The sequence below is a fragment of the Styela clava genome, chromosome 1, assembly GCF_964204865.1.
Source record: "Styela clava chromosome 1, kaStyClav1.hap1.2, whole genome shotgun sequence".
In the NCBI taxonomy this organism is placed as follows: domain Eukaryota; kingdom Metazoa; phylum Chordata; class Ascidiacea; order Stolidobranchia; family Styelidae; genus Styela; species Styela clava.
In genome coordinates, this window is record NC_135250.1 from 5,722,229 (window position 1) to 5,739,350 (window position 17,122).

Genomic DNA, 17,122 nt, shown 5'->3' on the forward strand with positions numbered 1-17,122 from the left:
AATTGGAAACATCCCTTACTAGAATGAATAATTGGGGAGCAAACTATCGCATCCCGTGAACAAGTTTTTTATATTATATTTTACAATTTCAATCCCATGCATTTAAAAAAAGTAACTGTCTAACTAATCCCATGGCCTGGTAACCGGACGAGAGGTGCGGTTCGCCATATTATTAAGCCGTCTCGTCGGCTTTCCTCTCCCCCAGGATCCTATCCTAATATTTCACACATGTTACTCTACTTATCAGCTTAAGGTACCCATGAGCGACGATGGACATATCATTTACTAACTTGATTACTGTAGCTGCGATAGGACCTCTGTTGTATTTAATATACAAGTCAATATCGAAGTCGAAAAATTATCCACCTGGTCCTATGGGTATCCCGATAATAGGTAGTTTACATTATCTGAAGCAATATACCGAACAAGACATGTTGAAACTGGCAACTACATACGGGAATATTTTCAGCTTGAGTCTTTTCACTCAGAATTACGTTTGTGTTTGTGACGTTGAAGCCAACAATGAAGTTCTGCTCAACACAGATATATGTGATCGATCAGCTGCTTACATTTTTCATATGATCAAGGGTTCAAATTATGGAGAATTTTTGAAGTCTTTCCATGCCTTAACTCGCTCAGTCTTCATGTCTAATAAATACGTGAAAAATAATGCTGATCATATTGTACAAAAAGAAACAACTGACATGATGCATGAGCTTGAAGATTTGTTTCAATCTAATCAGCCTCAATACATAAGAAAAACGGTAGAGACTTTTTATATGAATGTTTCAATATTGACCCTTGTTGGAGAAAAGAATGTAACAACCACAAAAGAAGCCAAAGTGAAGACGGATGATCTATTTCAGAGTATTCTACAACTTTTTGAGTTGATGGAAAGCCCTTTATTCATTCTCCCTGATATGATACCATGGCTGGAAAAGATATGGCTACCGGAATCGGCTACAAAATTCATATCAACGTCAGAAAAAATATTCTCTTACTTCAGTGATCAAATTGAATTGCACAAAAACACAATTGATCCTACGAGTCCAAGAGATTTAATTGATTTATACTTGATAGAAATGCAAAACCAAGAGTTATTCACGGATGCCGGTCTACGAGCTGCTTTGTATGATATGTTGTTTGCCGGCACTGTTAACTCTGCAAGAACCCTGGAATATGCTGCTCTTTACTTGGCAGCTAATCAAAATGTTCAGGCGAGAATATTAACTGAAATTCAGGAAGTTATCGACGATGATGAGATAAAAAATTTTGACGGACTGAAGATGCCGTATACATATGCCACTGTACATGAAATATTGAGAGTATCGAACGCTACTCCAGTCGGTGTACCACGAGTAGCAACAAGGGATGTAACAGTTGGTGGGTGAGTGAAGTCATAAACATGTTACACTGCTGTCGTAACTCAATATTTATTTGTAAAATATAGAAAAGTTACTAATAACAATACTAGTAACTAGCCAACAATGAACCGACTTTCAGTTTGCTACCTATTATTCGTTTAATGCGATGTCTCTATGACTTATATTCCGAACTTTTGTCGTTTCAGGGTTAATGCTTAATAAATATATATTTATTTTTTTCAATAGTTACTCTATACCAAAAGGAACAATATTTTTGTTGAATTCTTACTCATCACACATGCAAGAAGACAAATGGAAGAATCCGAAACACTTTGACCCTGAAAATTTCTTGTCAGGGGTAACTGGCGACATTCGTTTACCGATAACATCGAAGAGCAAAGTGTCTCAAAAATGCCATCCCCATTTGTCTTTTTCGCAGGATACTTGCTCCAAATGTGTCCCGCTGTTCTGAGTTAGGGTTTAATTATTATGCTGCAAATGGTTAAAACCAACATATGAAGTGAGATTCAAGCTATGTCCTGGGTTGAGATAACCTTGCCGCAAAGTTAGACGAGCAGTGTTCTTCAAAATTGGCATTTTTTGTGACCCTTATGAACTTTATTAAAACTGATGTGCATATTTTCGCACAAAAGATCGAATCTTGGCATTATTTCGGTGAGTGTGTCTCAGTACGGGTTCCAAATTTCCTGATTCCGATATTTTGTTTTAACATAAATTAGCGTCGACAATAATTTTTCACACAGAAAATTGGAGGCAAAAGGAAGAAGAATACATATGGCTAGTTCTGGCAATAATAGGTATCGAGACCCCATTGAGCCCTTTTGCGACCCACCGGGGGGTCGGGCCCCCAATTTGAAGAGACATGGGTTTGCACATTCGCATGGACTGAGATTCGTACAATTGAGACAATACATTAATAAGACATCCGTCCATGATGTCACAAAATTTATTTCATTTTTTTAAACAGGAAGGAAAATTCATTCAGAATGACGCATTTATGCCGTTCGGTGGCGGATTGCGGAAGTGTGTAGGAGCACCACTATTCAAGAAACAACTGTTTGTATACTTGGTGAAACTGGTGCAAAAATTTCATATCTCCTCGGCCAACAACTCTGAAGTCGATTTGGAGCCGCTAGGCGGTCTCCTCCGTATCCCCAAAGATCAAAAACTGCACATGCACTTGAGGCGCTAAAAACAGAATGATTGTGTATTTACTTTTATGTGCAATCGTTTGCTATAAATATTACATTTGAATTGTTCCGTCATTTATATACCGATTTACTTCAGGAATGATTTTTCGCATTATGCCAATATTAAAATGTTTATTAAAATTTGAACAGTTGAAAATATTTCTAGTTATCGTATGGTGTATATATATATCTGAGATAGCGAATAATATTACGTTACCATGCGCTTTCTAACATTCTGGTTTGGCTAAGTGACATAGAAGGTTGCTTCAAGCAAGTCGATATTTTTAGACTTTAAAAAGAAGCTTCCATGGACCAAAAATAGCTCTTTTGGAATGGACATCGCTCTTGGAGAAATCGCCTGGATACACTACAGTGCCAGCGATGGTTGAATATATATATGAATTAGGACTACTAGCAAATGATCTTGAAAAAGACTATTAAATCTTCGATAAAGAGTATGAAACTCAAATCATTTGGAGTCAAAAACGCAATAAATGATAGTTCAACTATCGTTCTTTACAAATTATTTCAAGGATCTTAGAATATACATGCACTATACATTATGTGGCAAATTGGGCGCTCGATCACTCAAGGGGACACGGGCGATTTTCTGGCAAAAGCTCTCATGACAGAGCGTGTGTGTTGGGGCCTTGGGGCAATAAATACAGTAGCGTCCAGACATACAGAAATGCAATAATATATGTTTATTGAATCTGAAAGCTTCCACTGTTTGTTTTTTCTTTCAAAAAGCACCAGCTGGCGTGATTTTGACTTCAGATTACCCCCAAATCGATATTTTATTAAACTATAACCCTAACAGACATATTCGCTCAATTTGGCGACATTCCGTGTGAAACTTATATATGACAAATCGTTTGAATGCTGTTTACTTTAAATGTTTAATACTTAATACAACAAATAAAGTACATTTGTCATACCGAAAGTGTTAAATTTGTCTATCAAGTGAAAACAACAACACAGCATGCATGCGACGAATGGAAAAAAGATTAATCCGTCTGTATTTAAAACACAACGGGAGTGATAAAATAGATAGACACAAACAATATAAAGTGAATTAGAAACCGAACTGATCCAGATATAAGAAGGAGCCGCTGGTCCAGAGTGGTTCTCAACCTGTGGTACGCGGGAGCTTTTCGAGTATACGCGAGCAGCTTTCAATTGTTGCAACAATTAACTTTTGAGTTGGCTAAATTATTACGACAACGCTTTTTCTTCCATACTGTATGTATTCGCTGAACGGTATCATAAAAGCTACCAGATTTTGTCTTAAGATCGCCCTCGCCCGCTACTGGCCACCTAAAACAAAACGATGATTAAAGCCTTTCAGCTCTGACGGTAGACGACGCAAATTCTCTGGCGATTTTGCACGCAATTAATACGTTGTTACTGCTCAAAATGAATACGTTGAAACTTTGCACGAAGGTCTAAAATGGATGTAGTACCACATAAAATACTACCATAGCGCGTTTCCTTGCTATTGTTACCAATCTCAAAAATGAGTTTTGTCGGTGGCACGCGGCCAAAGTGAAAAACACAAAAGTGGTACGCAATCAGTAAAAGGTTGAGAACCACTGCGCTAGTGAATTACTTATTCCTTGCAACAATGCAGAGTCTCAGTCGGCGTGCAAAAAGACATAGCTCAAAATCAACAAGATTTTGGTTACTTTATTTTGAGCTCCGTTGTATACTGTCTAGACATGTGTTTTGCAATCGGACTTTTCCGCTCGACGTTCTAGTTCGAACCGGCTTTTTCGTGAGGAATTTTTGTGGTTTACGGTTACCGAAAGAATTATACCAAATTATAAGTATTGTATTGTGGGACTTTGTACCAGTAACATATAAAATTCTCCAGGAAAGATATGAAGCAGGTTTCAAAATAATGTATGCTAGTAAATACTGGAATATATTAAGTATACCTGTATAGTGTATACCTGTATACGGTACCGGTAATTATGAAAATAGAAAATATAACAAATACAGAAAATCTTGAGAAAGAGTCTGAAGATATGTAGCTACTGCAGGGAAACTTGTAGCAATTATTGTGTTGTCTATTCAAACAATTATTACTATTTTATCAGGTTGTTATATCACAGTATTAGTAGGTATACGGAAGTTACAATTTGACTATGCATATCAAGATATTTTCCATTTGGCTATCATTCCTTTTATATGATGTTGCATTATCGCAGGAACAGGTGAGTTAATTAATTTATACATTCTAAATCTATAAAGTAGGGCAGTATAAAAGCCATATACACCAATATAAAGCATTCTAAATATTGATATTAACTTGGTTGCACTTATGTGTTGAAAGGCTGAATGTTTAAAAGTAGGCCTATTAACAATTTATTTCCCTGTTGCCACTCATAATGGTTGTGTTGATGCTGTAATAATTTTCTGGAAATTCTGAAATCCAATCATTGTCACTGGAGTAACTTCTACTATTTATAAGACAATTTTGTTTATGTAGATAAAGATTTTACATCAATGGATTCCTCCTAATTGTGAAAGAAAAGTTGAAAGTGGAGATTCAGTGCGATATCATTACTATGGAATGTTTGAAGATGGAAAACATTTCGATTCAAGGTGAGAAAATTGTCAGAAATGATTTTGACAAAACTTCGGCATTGTGTTATTGTTTGATTGGCTAACCAAAGCAACTTGCTTAAAATTTAATACGTTGTGTGCTATTGCAGGTGTATTTGAAGTTTTAAAAAAAACTTCAAATTTTGTGGACGATACTTTTTATAAGTATAATTTGACCACACCTTGCCCAGACAAGTTGTCCCCTTAGATTCCCTTTATTTTTCCAGTTATATGAGAGGACGAACCTACAACACTCGTGTTGGATCAGGAATGTTGATACAAGGAATGGACGATGCTCTTCTGGGAATGTGTTTGAATGAACATAGAATTGTGTCAATCCCGCCTGATCTGGCTTATGGGGACGAGGGAACAGGTAATCCACAGCTTATTGCTGATTTAGAAAAATTCTACACATTTTTTGTATTGAAGCGCTCTAGTTAAGCTTCATACTGCCAAACATTTTTAAAGGATTTGAAATATTTACTGGTGTTTCATGGTAATTGAACCAAGGTCTACCCTGTGGTTTAATTTTTTATTGATATTTTATATGCATTTCACTCCAAACAAGATTCCATGCAAGCAACCACTGCTATGTGAGAAGCTACTTTTTTGGAAGAACCATAATTTTTTCGGTTCAAGTTTGCTATCTAATTTATCACATCTTGGGTGAGGTAGCAGACATGAGATTTGAACCCGATATTTTTTCACCTATGCTGTCTACATAGTTACCTGACAGTGAAATGACTTTGGGGGTATTCTTGGATTTTCGTCCAGTGTAGCTCATTCCTCCAGCTTCTAATTTACTAAGATGAATAGGTCTTGGTTCACCTTATGAATAAATAGTCCTTTCTTTGAAATAAATATGTTCAAACCCTATTCTAGCATTTTAATGCTTAATAATTATTTTCTGAAAGACCTAAAAAAAATTTAAATTTTTTTTTTAAGATGGCATCCCGGGAGGAGCAACATTGTTATTTAACTTTGTATTGTTGGATATTTCAAACGAAGATGACACTGTCCAGGTAAACTTGATTTTTAAATTTATCCAAAGTACTCGGATGGATTATACATTTGTCATTTTTGATATCAAGATTTTGCTGCAAAATTATCCCTTTAGAACATTTTAAACAGTAATGACTTATACCCTGGAATCTTTAAACTTTCAAGTCTGCTTTGTGTACAAGCACTTAAAAGGACGTAATATAATACACTTCCCAATATAAGGATTTCAAATTTCCCGGTTGATATATCTGTCCTATATGTTGCCAGTTTATTCATATTCATTTCAAGACTCGCTTGTGAGAGATTATGTGGTTTTGATTCTCACGGGTGATGGGTAATTAGATGCAGAGGATTGCTGGATTCCTCACCATCGAAGGGGGGTCCATGTAATGCTATTTAACTATTCTCATATCTAGTATTGACTGGCAACTGGACGAGAGGCTGTGGTCTGCCTCATGATTGTTGGCTTTCCTCTTTCAGGGATACCATGATGTCATATATTGAAAAGCATATAAATCATGGCATGTAGCATTTTAATAACCTTCAGTGTATAATCAATATTTTGAAAACTTGCATACTTCTATTTTTAATGATCATTTTTTTAATCATTATTTCTATTTAATTGAGTTCATTTTATTATGATTTTCACAGATTAAAACAACATACATGCCAGAAAATTGTGAAAGAAAACTGAAAGATACTGATTTTGTTCGTTATCGTTATAATGGAACTCTACTCAATGGAGAAGAATTCCACTCAAGGTTGGATTATAATTAATTATTATGCATAATAAGATGGCAACTCTAATAATTTTATGGTAATGTATGGAGCAAGGTTTCTTCTAAGGTGCGCAATTGCACCATTGCACAGTAAAATTCCATTCTCGCACAATTGCAACATTACGTTTTTAAAGCGTGGCTCCTTATATTTACTTACTCTAGCTAGAATGTTCATTCCATGTTTTTGAGTCATAGCCTACTTTTTTGAATTCTGATAATATATTATACTGTTGTAATATTTCACATAGTTTGTAAAACATTTGAGACTCTGCTCAGCCCTAAAATATTCATGCTCAGTAAAACAAACAGTGCCCAGTGTAACATTTTCTTAAAGGGAACACTGGTGTGAAGTAAATGTAAAATCTTGTATTGAATTTTTTCAGGAGGAATTGTTTATTGTATAGGAATTGTTAAATGTGTTACAGACTTTGTAATGTATGTGGAGTTTTGTACCATTTTGTTTAATATTTTTGCGTTCAGATCCCATTTGCTAATTAATGTCATAGTAATGTGACTCGTGCCAATGCAGTGTTTATAGAATACTTAAATGAGACTTGAATCAGAATATTACTTGAATTTGGCATTATTTGGCTCTCTTATGTGTTATTATAACACTCTTCAATACCGACCATCAATGCAGAATAGCTTTTTGTAATAATCTATTTATCTTCAGTTATGTTTGTGTAATTTTTTGTTTCGCTCACAATTTCCAAACACTAAATTCTATCTGTTTGTTCAGCTATGACGAAGAAAGAACTTACGACACGTATGTTGGACAGGGATGGCTGATTCGCGGAATGGATATAGGTTTAATTGGTTCATGCATGAAGGAACGCCGCACTATTACTATACCATCACACCTGGCCTATGGAGTCAAAGGAGACGGTAAGAAAAAATGCTGTTGAAATGTAAATAAAATAAATTGCATTTCCCTTCATTGCGAAATCAATTCTAACCACGTATGGAAAATTGGGTGACCGTACATTTGAAGCCATGTGTATATCCGCGGGTTCAATCTATGTGCGGGTGCTATAACCCATGGGTTAGGGTGCAATAGTATGCAGGTGCAATTGTCATGGGTTCAAATGTGCGTGGGTTCAAATGTAATGGAATCAGAAAATTGCAATAGTGGAGATTTATGGTTGAATGGTTCCTTTCATGGTTCAGTAAGCCGCTCTGTTTTTGGGACAAACTTTTTTGAGTAACATTGGACCAGATATGTGCTAATCATATTTTGAATATCCAGTTTGAAAATTGTACCCGACTCAAAATATACATATTGTTTTTTCTAAAATGAGGCATAGTTCATTGTTTTGAACTAACAAATATCATATTTCTCTTATCAAACGTCTTTATGGTGTCTAAATGTAGCTTGGTAACTACATCTGCATGGGTATGTCAATAAGATTTTAGTTATTTGAAAATGTCTCTACTGTTATTTGTTAGACTATTCTTCGATGCCATTGAACTATCCTCTTAATTGTTAATTATATTTTGACTTTCTAATCATAGATTTGATAATTTGATTGATTATTTTGCCAGATAAAAATATCCCACCTGCTGCCACAATAAGATTCGATGTTGAAATTGTTGATTTCCATAATCCTGATGATGAGGCTGTGGTTGTTACTTTGAGTCAGAAATTTGGATCTGGTAAGTTTTGACGTATTTTCTTCAAGTGTGTGCTTTTTATATGCTTCTATATGCTACATACTTATACCTTTAGCTCCGAACAAGGCCCTATACCAGTGCTTTTCAACCGGGGTGCTGTGGCACACTGGTGTGCTGTAAAATATTGTCAGGGGTGCCATGGGAAATTCTCCAATTTGAATCATTATTTGAACTTACATTTGAGACAGGTCATTTGCAAACGGTGGGGAGAAAAAGCGAAACCGGCGCAAAGGAGAAAAATTTACTCCGTGTTAGCTGTCTTTAACATATGTCGGGTTTGAAGAACACATATTACGGCTGCTTATCACATATCACGGCCGCACATCTTTTACAATATTGTGAGGTACTCAGAACGCTCTTGTGTACAATATTGTAAGAAAACGGTTATAATATCGGTAACTATTAAACATTTGTTTGCGCTCGACTATCGCACTTTTACAAAATGATAATTTTATAGAGCGGGAACGAAATGTGTTAAAATCTAGACTGAATTATTCCCTTGCCTTCGTAGAGAGTGTTTATCTCTCACATTCGCCCACAAATTGCAGCAGTAGTAAAGAATTCAATGCTATTATTCTATACCTGTACTGAATACAGGGTATGTTGTATACTTGTATTTACATGAATAAAATTCCCCTTATCCAATCTTCCTTGTTTATTATTATCTCATAGCAAAATGGCTTCATGTATAGTGTAGAAAATGTTCACGTTTTGTGATAGGTGTGCCACGAATATGTAAAGTGCTCAAAAGTGTGCTGCGATATAAAAAAGGTTGGGAACTACGGCCCTATACAACCAGCAATTGATATCTGATGATATGCGAGGAGGAGCTAGTTTTTAGCCTAACTAATTCCTTACATTATGGGTAAGGTGGGCGATTTGAACTCTGAATGTGTTTGATACCAACACAATTAATCCTAACACTAGGTCATGATGTTCTCACTTTCACTCAGAGTAAGGCTCTGTACAAGGCAGGCCTATATAGGCGACAACTGATATCTGATGACACGAAAGGAGCTATATTTTAGCCTACCTAATCTTTCATGATTTGAACCCTATATGTGTGTAATCTATGATACTAAAGGTGTGTTTATACCGAATGCGACGCTGCGGCAGCGCTTCTGGTCGTACGTCTCAGGTGGTTACGCTGCGTTTGTCATTTTTGTATCACTCGATGGCACCAGAGACGGTTGCTTAGAAACATAGACACGACAAATTCATTTAGGAATCTCGTCTGTCGCCCACTTAATTATAAATAAAAATGCCACTATCAAAAAAAAAAATAGTTTGGCACTTGCCTTGTATTTAGCGAACAACAACGAGAAAAAAGAGAGAGCGAGATGGGTGCATCCTATCTTAAAAAGGAGAAATAAGTTTGGTAAGTTCAGATCATTGATTCTTAACAGCGCCTTGAATAACTATAATTGCCTTTTTCATAATATATTCTAATCATATCATATTGTGTTTGGTTCGTCTACCTTTCTACTAGCTGATGAAGTCTAAGGGTTGTATAGAAATGTTATTATATACAAGGTATTCGCGATAAATATCATTTATTATTGACAAAATGGAACTAGGAGTCCACAATGAAATTTAAACTTTGGACAGGACTTAATTTAAATTACCCTTTTAGTAAGGTTTCAGCACGCATTTCATGATATCAACTGAGTTCTTATTTATTTTGTTTCAATATTTGAATTTAGTCGTCAGGGCGATGCTTTAGAACAGTTAGATCCGATTATAAACCAAACAGCGAACACGATTAAAAAAAAAATTGATTCCAAAGCAATTAAAGTTATTAAATATGAAGGTAACGTTAAACAAGATAATGTATTCACACATTATAAATATGAAGCGGGGAAAATGAAAGTCATATATACAATTAATCATTGAAGAACATTAATAAAGTTTAAAATAGAAAACTAGTTTAAACATTGAATATTTTTAATACTTGGGAATAAAATGGGTTGTGACCTATTTAATTACAAAAAGGACAGAATGAATAAAAAGACTATTTCAGACTATGCAAGGACATGTGCAGAAAGATAATGATTTACAAAAATATTTAATGAAAGCAGTTATAGAGAGAAAGCAAGTAAGGTAAAAGGTTTGACATGAAATATACCAAACATTACAATAACTTTGGTCGGCTATAAATAACAATGTTTAAAGGTATAGGCATAGAGTAAATATATACATGCAATTTAAAGAGATAGAGTGCAAGGTATGAGCGTGCGTCTTCAACAAATATGAAAATCATGCAATTACTTCATAATGCTGAATTGGGAAATGTTTTAATTTACCAGACAAAATCAGTGGAAACGGTGTTTGTCTCAATTACTCTGTATTATTAAATTTAATTGACTTCACAATGGTTCGAGCAAGCTTTAGAAATACCATTTATATATCCAGTACAGTATATTATTTTTGCCGTTCCTGATTACATCACTGCGGAATAATTGCACGATTTTCGTCTCGCTGCTCTAGTTAAAAATCTAGACGAAATTCCTAACTGAATTTGCAGTGTCTATGTTTCTAAGCAACCGCCTCTGGCACCATCGGGCGATATAAAAATGATGCGCGCTATGTAAACACCTGTGTCGCTCAACCAGAAGCAGAGCATGTCAAAAATCACTCATCGAGAGAAACTGAATCGCTGCCGCGCATCGCCATCAGGTGCCACGCTTTGTGTGTAAACGGCTTCATTTGAAACAATGGGGAGCAATCTCGGGTGCATGCTGCGTCGCGCCGCATGCAGTTAGAATGCCCCCTACTACAATTAACTCTAACACTAATGCTGTTTTTTTCACTCAGAAGGAGGCTTTGTACAAGCATGGGATTTAAACCCAAGATTTTCAACATGCAATACCAATATAGGTAAATCAAACACTTTAATCACAAGGCTATTTTATTCCACAGCTGATGGCAGTGAAGATGCAGTTACATGTCCTCGGAAAGTTGAAGATACAGATTTTGTTCGATATCATTACAATGCTTCATTTGCCGATGGAACTAAGTTTGCCTCAAGGTTGGTATATAATATAGGGCGTGAGATCTTTTACAAGAAACCTTAATACCATTTGCTCTAAGCATAAAATCGTTCATGAATTTCATTGCTACCATTGTGTTAACTCAAGTCTTTAGTTAATTGGTTCTTACTAATGCTAACTGCCATCAAAGTCTACATATTATTGTAACTGTAGTGGTCACTTGTTAATCTTCTTTACCTCTGAGCGAGTGTGTGCGACATTGTTTTGAGCATAGATTCTTATTACAAAAGTTATTTTTCTACTACAAGTCACATACCTATATCTTGTTTGATAACAAAAATATTCCTCCTGTAATACAATGTACATCTTAACCAAAATTAATCTTGTAAAATTTTGATAACCCTGCGTTCGCTGGAAAATTGAAAAGGAAAAGGAAAAGTGGAAAATGACATTTTGGGGGTGAATGGATCAAAGGCTGAATGCTCGACCTAGTCAGTTCAAGTGTTAGCTACATGGGCACTGATAGTTGCTGGACTCATTGTTGTAGGTAGGGTGGTCCATGTGTCCATGGTCGGTCCAAAATCTAACAAATATCTGGTAGTATTCCTGCACCAGACATGGACTGGTAAACATATAAAAGATCCTGGTTTGCCTCATCATTAGTCAGCTTATCAACTCCCTCTCCTCTGGAATGGATGGCCATCGTTTACAAAAGATAGCAGACACTGAGATATTTTTAGTTTCGGCAAGTATGGTAAAATGCTGTGGTTTCATTTTGATTTGTTCTATTCCAGCCATGACAACAATCATACCTACGATACCTATGTTGGATTTCGAAGATTAATTGCTGGTATGGAACGCGGGATTCTCGGAACTTGTGTTGGGGAACATAGAAAAATTACAATCCCTCCACATCTGGGATATGGTGAACCTGGAATAGGTCAGATAATTTTCATTCTGTTTTATGTCGAAAAAATTAAAATGGTTGCCAGAGCGTTATCTAGTTTTTTCTCAATACATTCCCAACATTGATGTTATATTTCAAATGTTTTTAATTCAAACATCTTGAAACAGTTGTGATCCCAACTCAAATTTGAAAGAATGTTTGAACGTTTTTTTAATTCGAGGGTGTGGTGCATTGTGCCAAGCGTTAAGAATTCGCTTGCCACTCGCAACTTTGATTACTCAGCATGGGTTCACAGGTTCGGATCCTATGCCGGGATAGTTATGTGCAAGAGGATTGCTGGACTCCTCATCGCTGCAGGGTGGTTCACGTAACCGGTAAGTTAGGGCTTTCTCCACCATTAAGTCCATGCTTCCGAAAACAGTTACCGTAACTGGCTAACTAATCCCATAACCGACAAGGACGAGGGGTCGTGGTTCAATATGATTAAGCCGTCTCATTGGCTCTCCTTTCTCTCGGGATAAATATGTAAATACAGTACCATCCTACCTCATCACTATAAACATGGTGTATTATGTCTGAAATTTTTATGCATCACAAACTTACACCCCTGTTCAAAACCGTTGCACTATTCAAATAAATCCTTGTCTACTATTCTCTCCTTTACATGCATTCTTTTACTACAGAAGGCACAATACCTGGTAGTGCTGTCTTGATATTTGATATTTACCTTGTGGATGTTCACAATCCCAAAGATGAGGTCAAAGTTGAAGTTATTCGTGATCCACCTACTGATTGTGAAAGGAAGGCAGCTAAAGATGATTACTTAACTTATGATTATGAACTTGAACTAATGGATGGGACAAAGATTGATTCTAGGTGAGTTCTTGGTGTTTTTGGTATACAGTGGGAATGTTGAAGTTCTCATCTTAATTTATGTTCAGATAACACTCGATAGGAACACACTTATCATTACACCTCTAATTACCCGGCATGGGTTCGCAGGTTTGAACACTATACTGGAGATAATCTGTGAGTGGATTGCTGGACTCCTCACCATCATACAGTGGTTTTCGTAACACTGTTACGACTTCCTCTGCCACACTCACTCTTTCTTAACCTGGGTTTGATCGAACCCCTCATTGAAGCTGTTTCTGGGGTTCGACGAAGGTCCCCTGAAACAGTTGTACAGTATACAATCTTTCATGTACCCAGCTGACTAATTTGCGAAAATAACTATATAGTCCATCACAGATACCCAAACTTCTACGTTTAAACAACTCATAAAATAGTTTATCTATGTGTGACTTCACGCAGACATATGTTTCAATGGGCCTGTCAATGACTGCTACACCACAGATTCCAGTACATTTCATCAAAAATCCATATCGTCACAGATGTAGCAGGCAGGCTTAAGTGACTTTTATATGATAGCGCTTTCTGCTTATGGTCATCAAATATCTTAGATTGTTATGTCAAACCTTGGCATTTAAAACTGAATATTCATGTCAATTCATACTTTACTAATAAAGGAACTCAGTTTTACGGACAAGTCGACAATAGGAAATTCGTATACCTAAAAGAATATAAAATCAAGGCGTGTTTGATATCGCTAAGTGATTCTTTTGTGGCAAAGAATATTTCATTACTGAGCTTCGCTTAAAACTTTCATTATATGTTCTGGACAATCTCAACATAGCACTGGTATCTTTTATGCTATTTCTATGTCTATAAAACAATGGACAAACGCTCTTATCCGCATTGGAAAAAGTTGGAAGTTTGGGATTGGCCTGTTGGGTCATTTGTCATGTTAGGTAATTATCTAATATAGTTTCTTATTTACAGTAAGAACAGAGAAGGGACTTGGGCAACGTACAACGGAAGAGGTCGAGTCATACTTGGTCTTCAAAATATGCTAACAGGAATGTGTGTAGGGGAGATCAGAAAAGGAGTTGTACCACCTCATCTCGGTTTTGGAGAACCTGGTGCAGGTAGAGTTATACAGCGGAGGTTTTGATTTCAAACATAAATCTCCCTGTTTTAAGTTTGTGAATATTGGATATAGGGTACTCCCGTAGTTTGTTAGGGTAGGCCATAATTTTATTCCGATTTTTCTTATTTTAGTTCTATTACGAGTTCGGGGAATATCTGTGTTAGCCAAATGAAAATACCCCCTGCCCATAGGCTTTCACATCTTTACACAGCGTGATGTAAAGTATGCGAACAAAATTAGTAACACAAACTTTTGGAGCGTCGAATAAAGACCCCTGCACATTGAGTCGAGGGTAATCTGAATCTCAAGTCGAGTCCAAATTTGAGTCAATTCCTCTGTTGTGTCTCACTGGTGGTTATTCGATATTGATTCCAAGTCATTCCATTGAGTGTTCAATAAATTGTGACTCTGGTCCTACTCAAGTCGAACTCGAGTCCCCCCAAATCTGTTTTTATTCATTAAATAATTTTGTTTTTCAATCTTTTATCAAATTTGTTTCATTCAGATGGTATACCTGGTAGTGCTGTTCTGGTATATACTGTGGAACTGCATAAAATTGAAGACTCTCTACCTAACGGAATGTTATTCATGTGGAAGGAAGGCAAATCTGAACCTGAGAATCTTTTCTCGTTGATTGATGATGATGCCAATGGAAAAGTTTCTATTGATGAGGTACACAATGAAAACATTTTATGTAACAATAAATATCATTTTTGATTTTTGAAGTTCAGTACTTACGTAATCTAGACACAATGCAATAGACTTAACTATGCTGACATCGCAGGTTTGAAATCTTGGGTTGAAATGCCATGCCCACCATCTCACCTGGGGGTGTAATAAGCCTGGTAATGCCGAACTGGAAAAATGTTCGTTTCACCAAAAACAGTAAATTTTACATATTAGTGGATGCTTGACATATTTGGGAGTGATGAAATGAAAATGTATTAAAAATCTTGGTTTACCAAAAAAGCATACAATACTCGCCGACAATTGTTGGGTAACTAAAATTCCCAATCTTTTTCGATTAGATATTGGATTTCGAACTCTGGGTATCAGTGCGCCATAGCCAGTTTTGGTTCTACACAACTTCCCTTTCTCCAGTAAAACTTATCTTTCGATATACTTCCTGCAGTTGATGTCATACATTGTTAAAGAAGTTGACGCTGGTAACGGCAAACTTCTTCCTGGTGCTGAGAAGGAAAAAACGATTGAAAATCTATTCAAGGTGATGGATAAAGATGAAGATGGTTTTCTACAAGAAAAAGAGCTGGAATTTCCGACTCCACAGTTTGAAGGCATCATAGGAGAGAAAGTTGATGATGAACTGTGACTTCTCAATATTTCTTCAATAGGAAATTTTTTATTTTTTTGAAGATAAAAATTCCACTGCCAACTATCAATCAAAACTATGAAATTTAATACATTTTCTGTAAAGGTGCTAGTGGGTATTACTATATAATCAAATACACAATTATAACAAGTGTAGGCATTTTTTAAATGATCAGTGTTGTTTAGTCGTAATTGGAATTTAGAGTTAAATTTCGTTGATGTCACTGCAAAAATCATTGAAAGTTGAAGTTATTCTTAAGTTGAAACTTTTTTAAAATTTTTTGGGGTTTGGTATAACACTATCTGTTAGTTTATTGTTGCCATATACTGATTTCACCTTAATCACTGCTCTGTTTATATTGTTTCAATATCAGCATATTGCCTATTAGGATCCATTCCAAATATTCTTTATCATGTTATAATTGTAGAACAAGTATGAAATTTTCATTTACGTATTGCAGTTTGCACAACTGAAGTCTTATTTGTAAGCAGTATTAACTTTTTTACTTTCGAATGTGCCAATAAATTCATCAATTTTGCAAACTTTTGATATTAATTTTGAGCTATCTTTGGGGTTATGAAGACCGATTACAGATTGCGATAGACGGTCCCTATCCATCATCCCCAACAGGTAAAAATAGAAATCTTATTCTATGAATTATCATATTTATAATGGGAAAACAAGTTCTCGACGTCTGATTTTTACATACATTTGTGTAATACGATGTTAACACTACTATTCATGTAGAAAAGTATGGTTTGTACCCAGAAATCTCAGTAAAATAGGGCGCTTTGCACGAGAGTTATATTTTCTGTAGCTTTTGTTCCAAATGACCGGAGTTCTGTTGTATCAAAATCAGGTTAGGCATTATCGCATTGAGTTTCATAATTTATATTCTACGTCACAGGGTGAGATTGCACATACCATTATTCTCACCTGATTCGAAATCATGGCGAATTTCCGCCGTATGTGATTGTTGCATTGTAAGTATTACCGTATTTTGTGCCACGGCTGAGTTAAATCCCTATCTATCGTAAACTTGTCGCCAGACACCGTACGCTCTGTTTCGCGTAGTTTTATTTAGTAATTCTTATCTGCGTGGAAGGGATTTAACAGCAGGTAGTCGTCAATGTGATTTATGTCAACATTTTAATGTCTTGAGCTAACAAATGGCGCAAGAATTACGCATACTATCCATGTCACGCCGTGTAAATTTAAATCGGACATCGACCACTCACAGATCACCACGCATCGAGGAATAAATTAAACAA

At 35.9% G+C, this 17,122-nt stretch overlaps 2 protein-coding genes across 3 annotated transcripts; both read left to right on the top strand.

Annotated features, from left to right (window-relative positions):
- The first annotated feature begins 139 nt into the window (after positions 1 to 139).
- On the top strand, positions 140 to 2,203 carry LOC144425917 (cytochrome P450 2J6-like). The gene is made up of 2 exons (XM_078115714.1): positions 140 to 1,387; positions 1,611 to 2,203. Exons 1-2 carry the CDS (start codon positions 270 to 272, stop codon positions 1,834 to 1,836), a joined length of 1,344 nt encoding a protein of 447 aa, XP_077971840.1. The 5' UTR covers positions 140 to 269; the 3' UTR covers positions 1,837 to 2,203.
- A 2,464-nt stretch (positions 2,204 to 4,667) lies between these two features.
- LOC144428274 (peptidyl-prolyl cis-trans isomerase FKBP9-like) lies at positions 4,668 to 16,393 on the top strand. Of its 2 annotated transcripts, XM_078117268.1 has the most exons (14): positions 4,668 to 4,791; positions 5,067 to 5,182; positions 5,410 to 5,555; positions 6,128 to 6,204; positions 6,836 to 6,945; positions 7,703 to 7,848; positions 8,506 to 8,616; positions 9,944 to 10,012; positions 11,554 to 11,662; positions 12,419 to 12,564; positions 13,215 to 13,407; positions 14,374 to 14,519; positions 15,027 to 15,193; positions 15,654 to 16,393. In XM_078117268.1, the coding sequence occupies exons 1-14, from the start codon at positions 4,723 to 4,725 to the stop codon at positions 15,849 to 15,851; spliced, it is 1,803 nt and encodes a 600-aa protein (XP_077973394.1). In that variant the 5' UTR covers positions 4,668 to 4,722; the 3' UTR covers positions 15,852 to 16,393. The 2 variants fall into 2 exon arrangements, with proteins under 2 accessions (XP_077973394.1, XP_077973398.1); XM_078117272.1 differs by lacking the exon at positions 9,944 to 10,012.
- Positions 16,394 to 17,122: the final 729 nt, after the last annotated feature.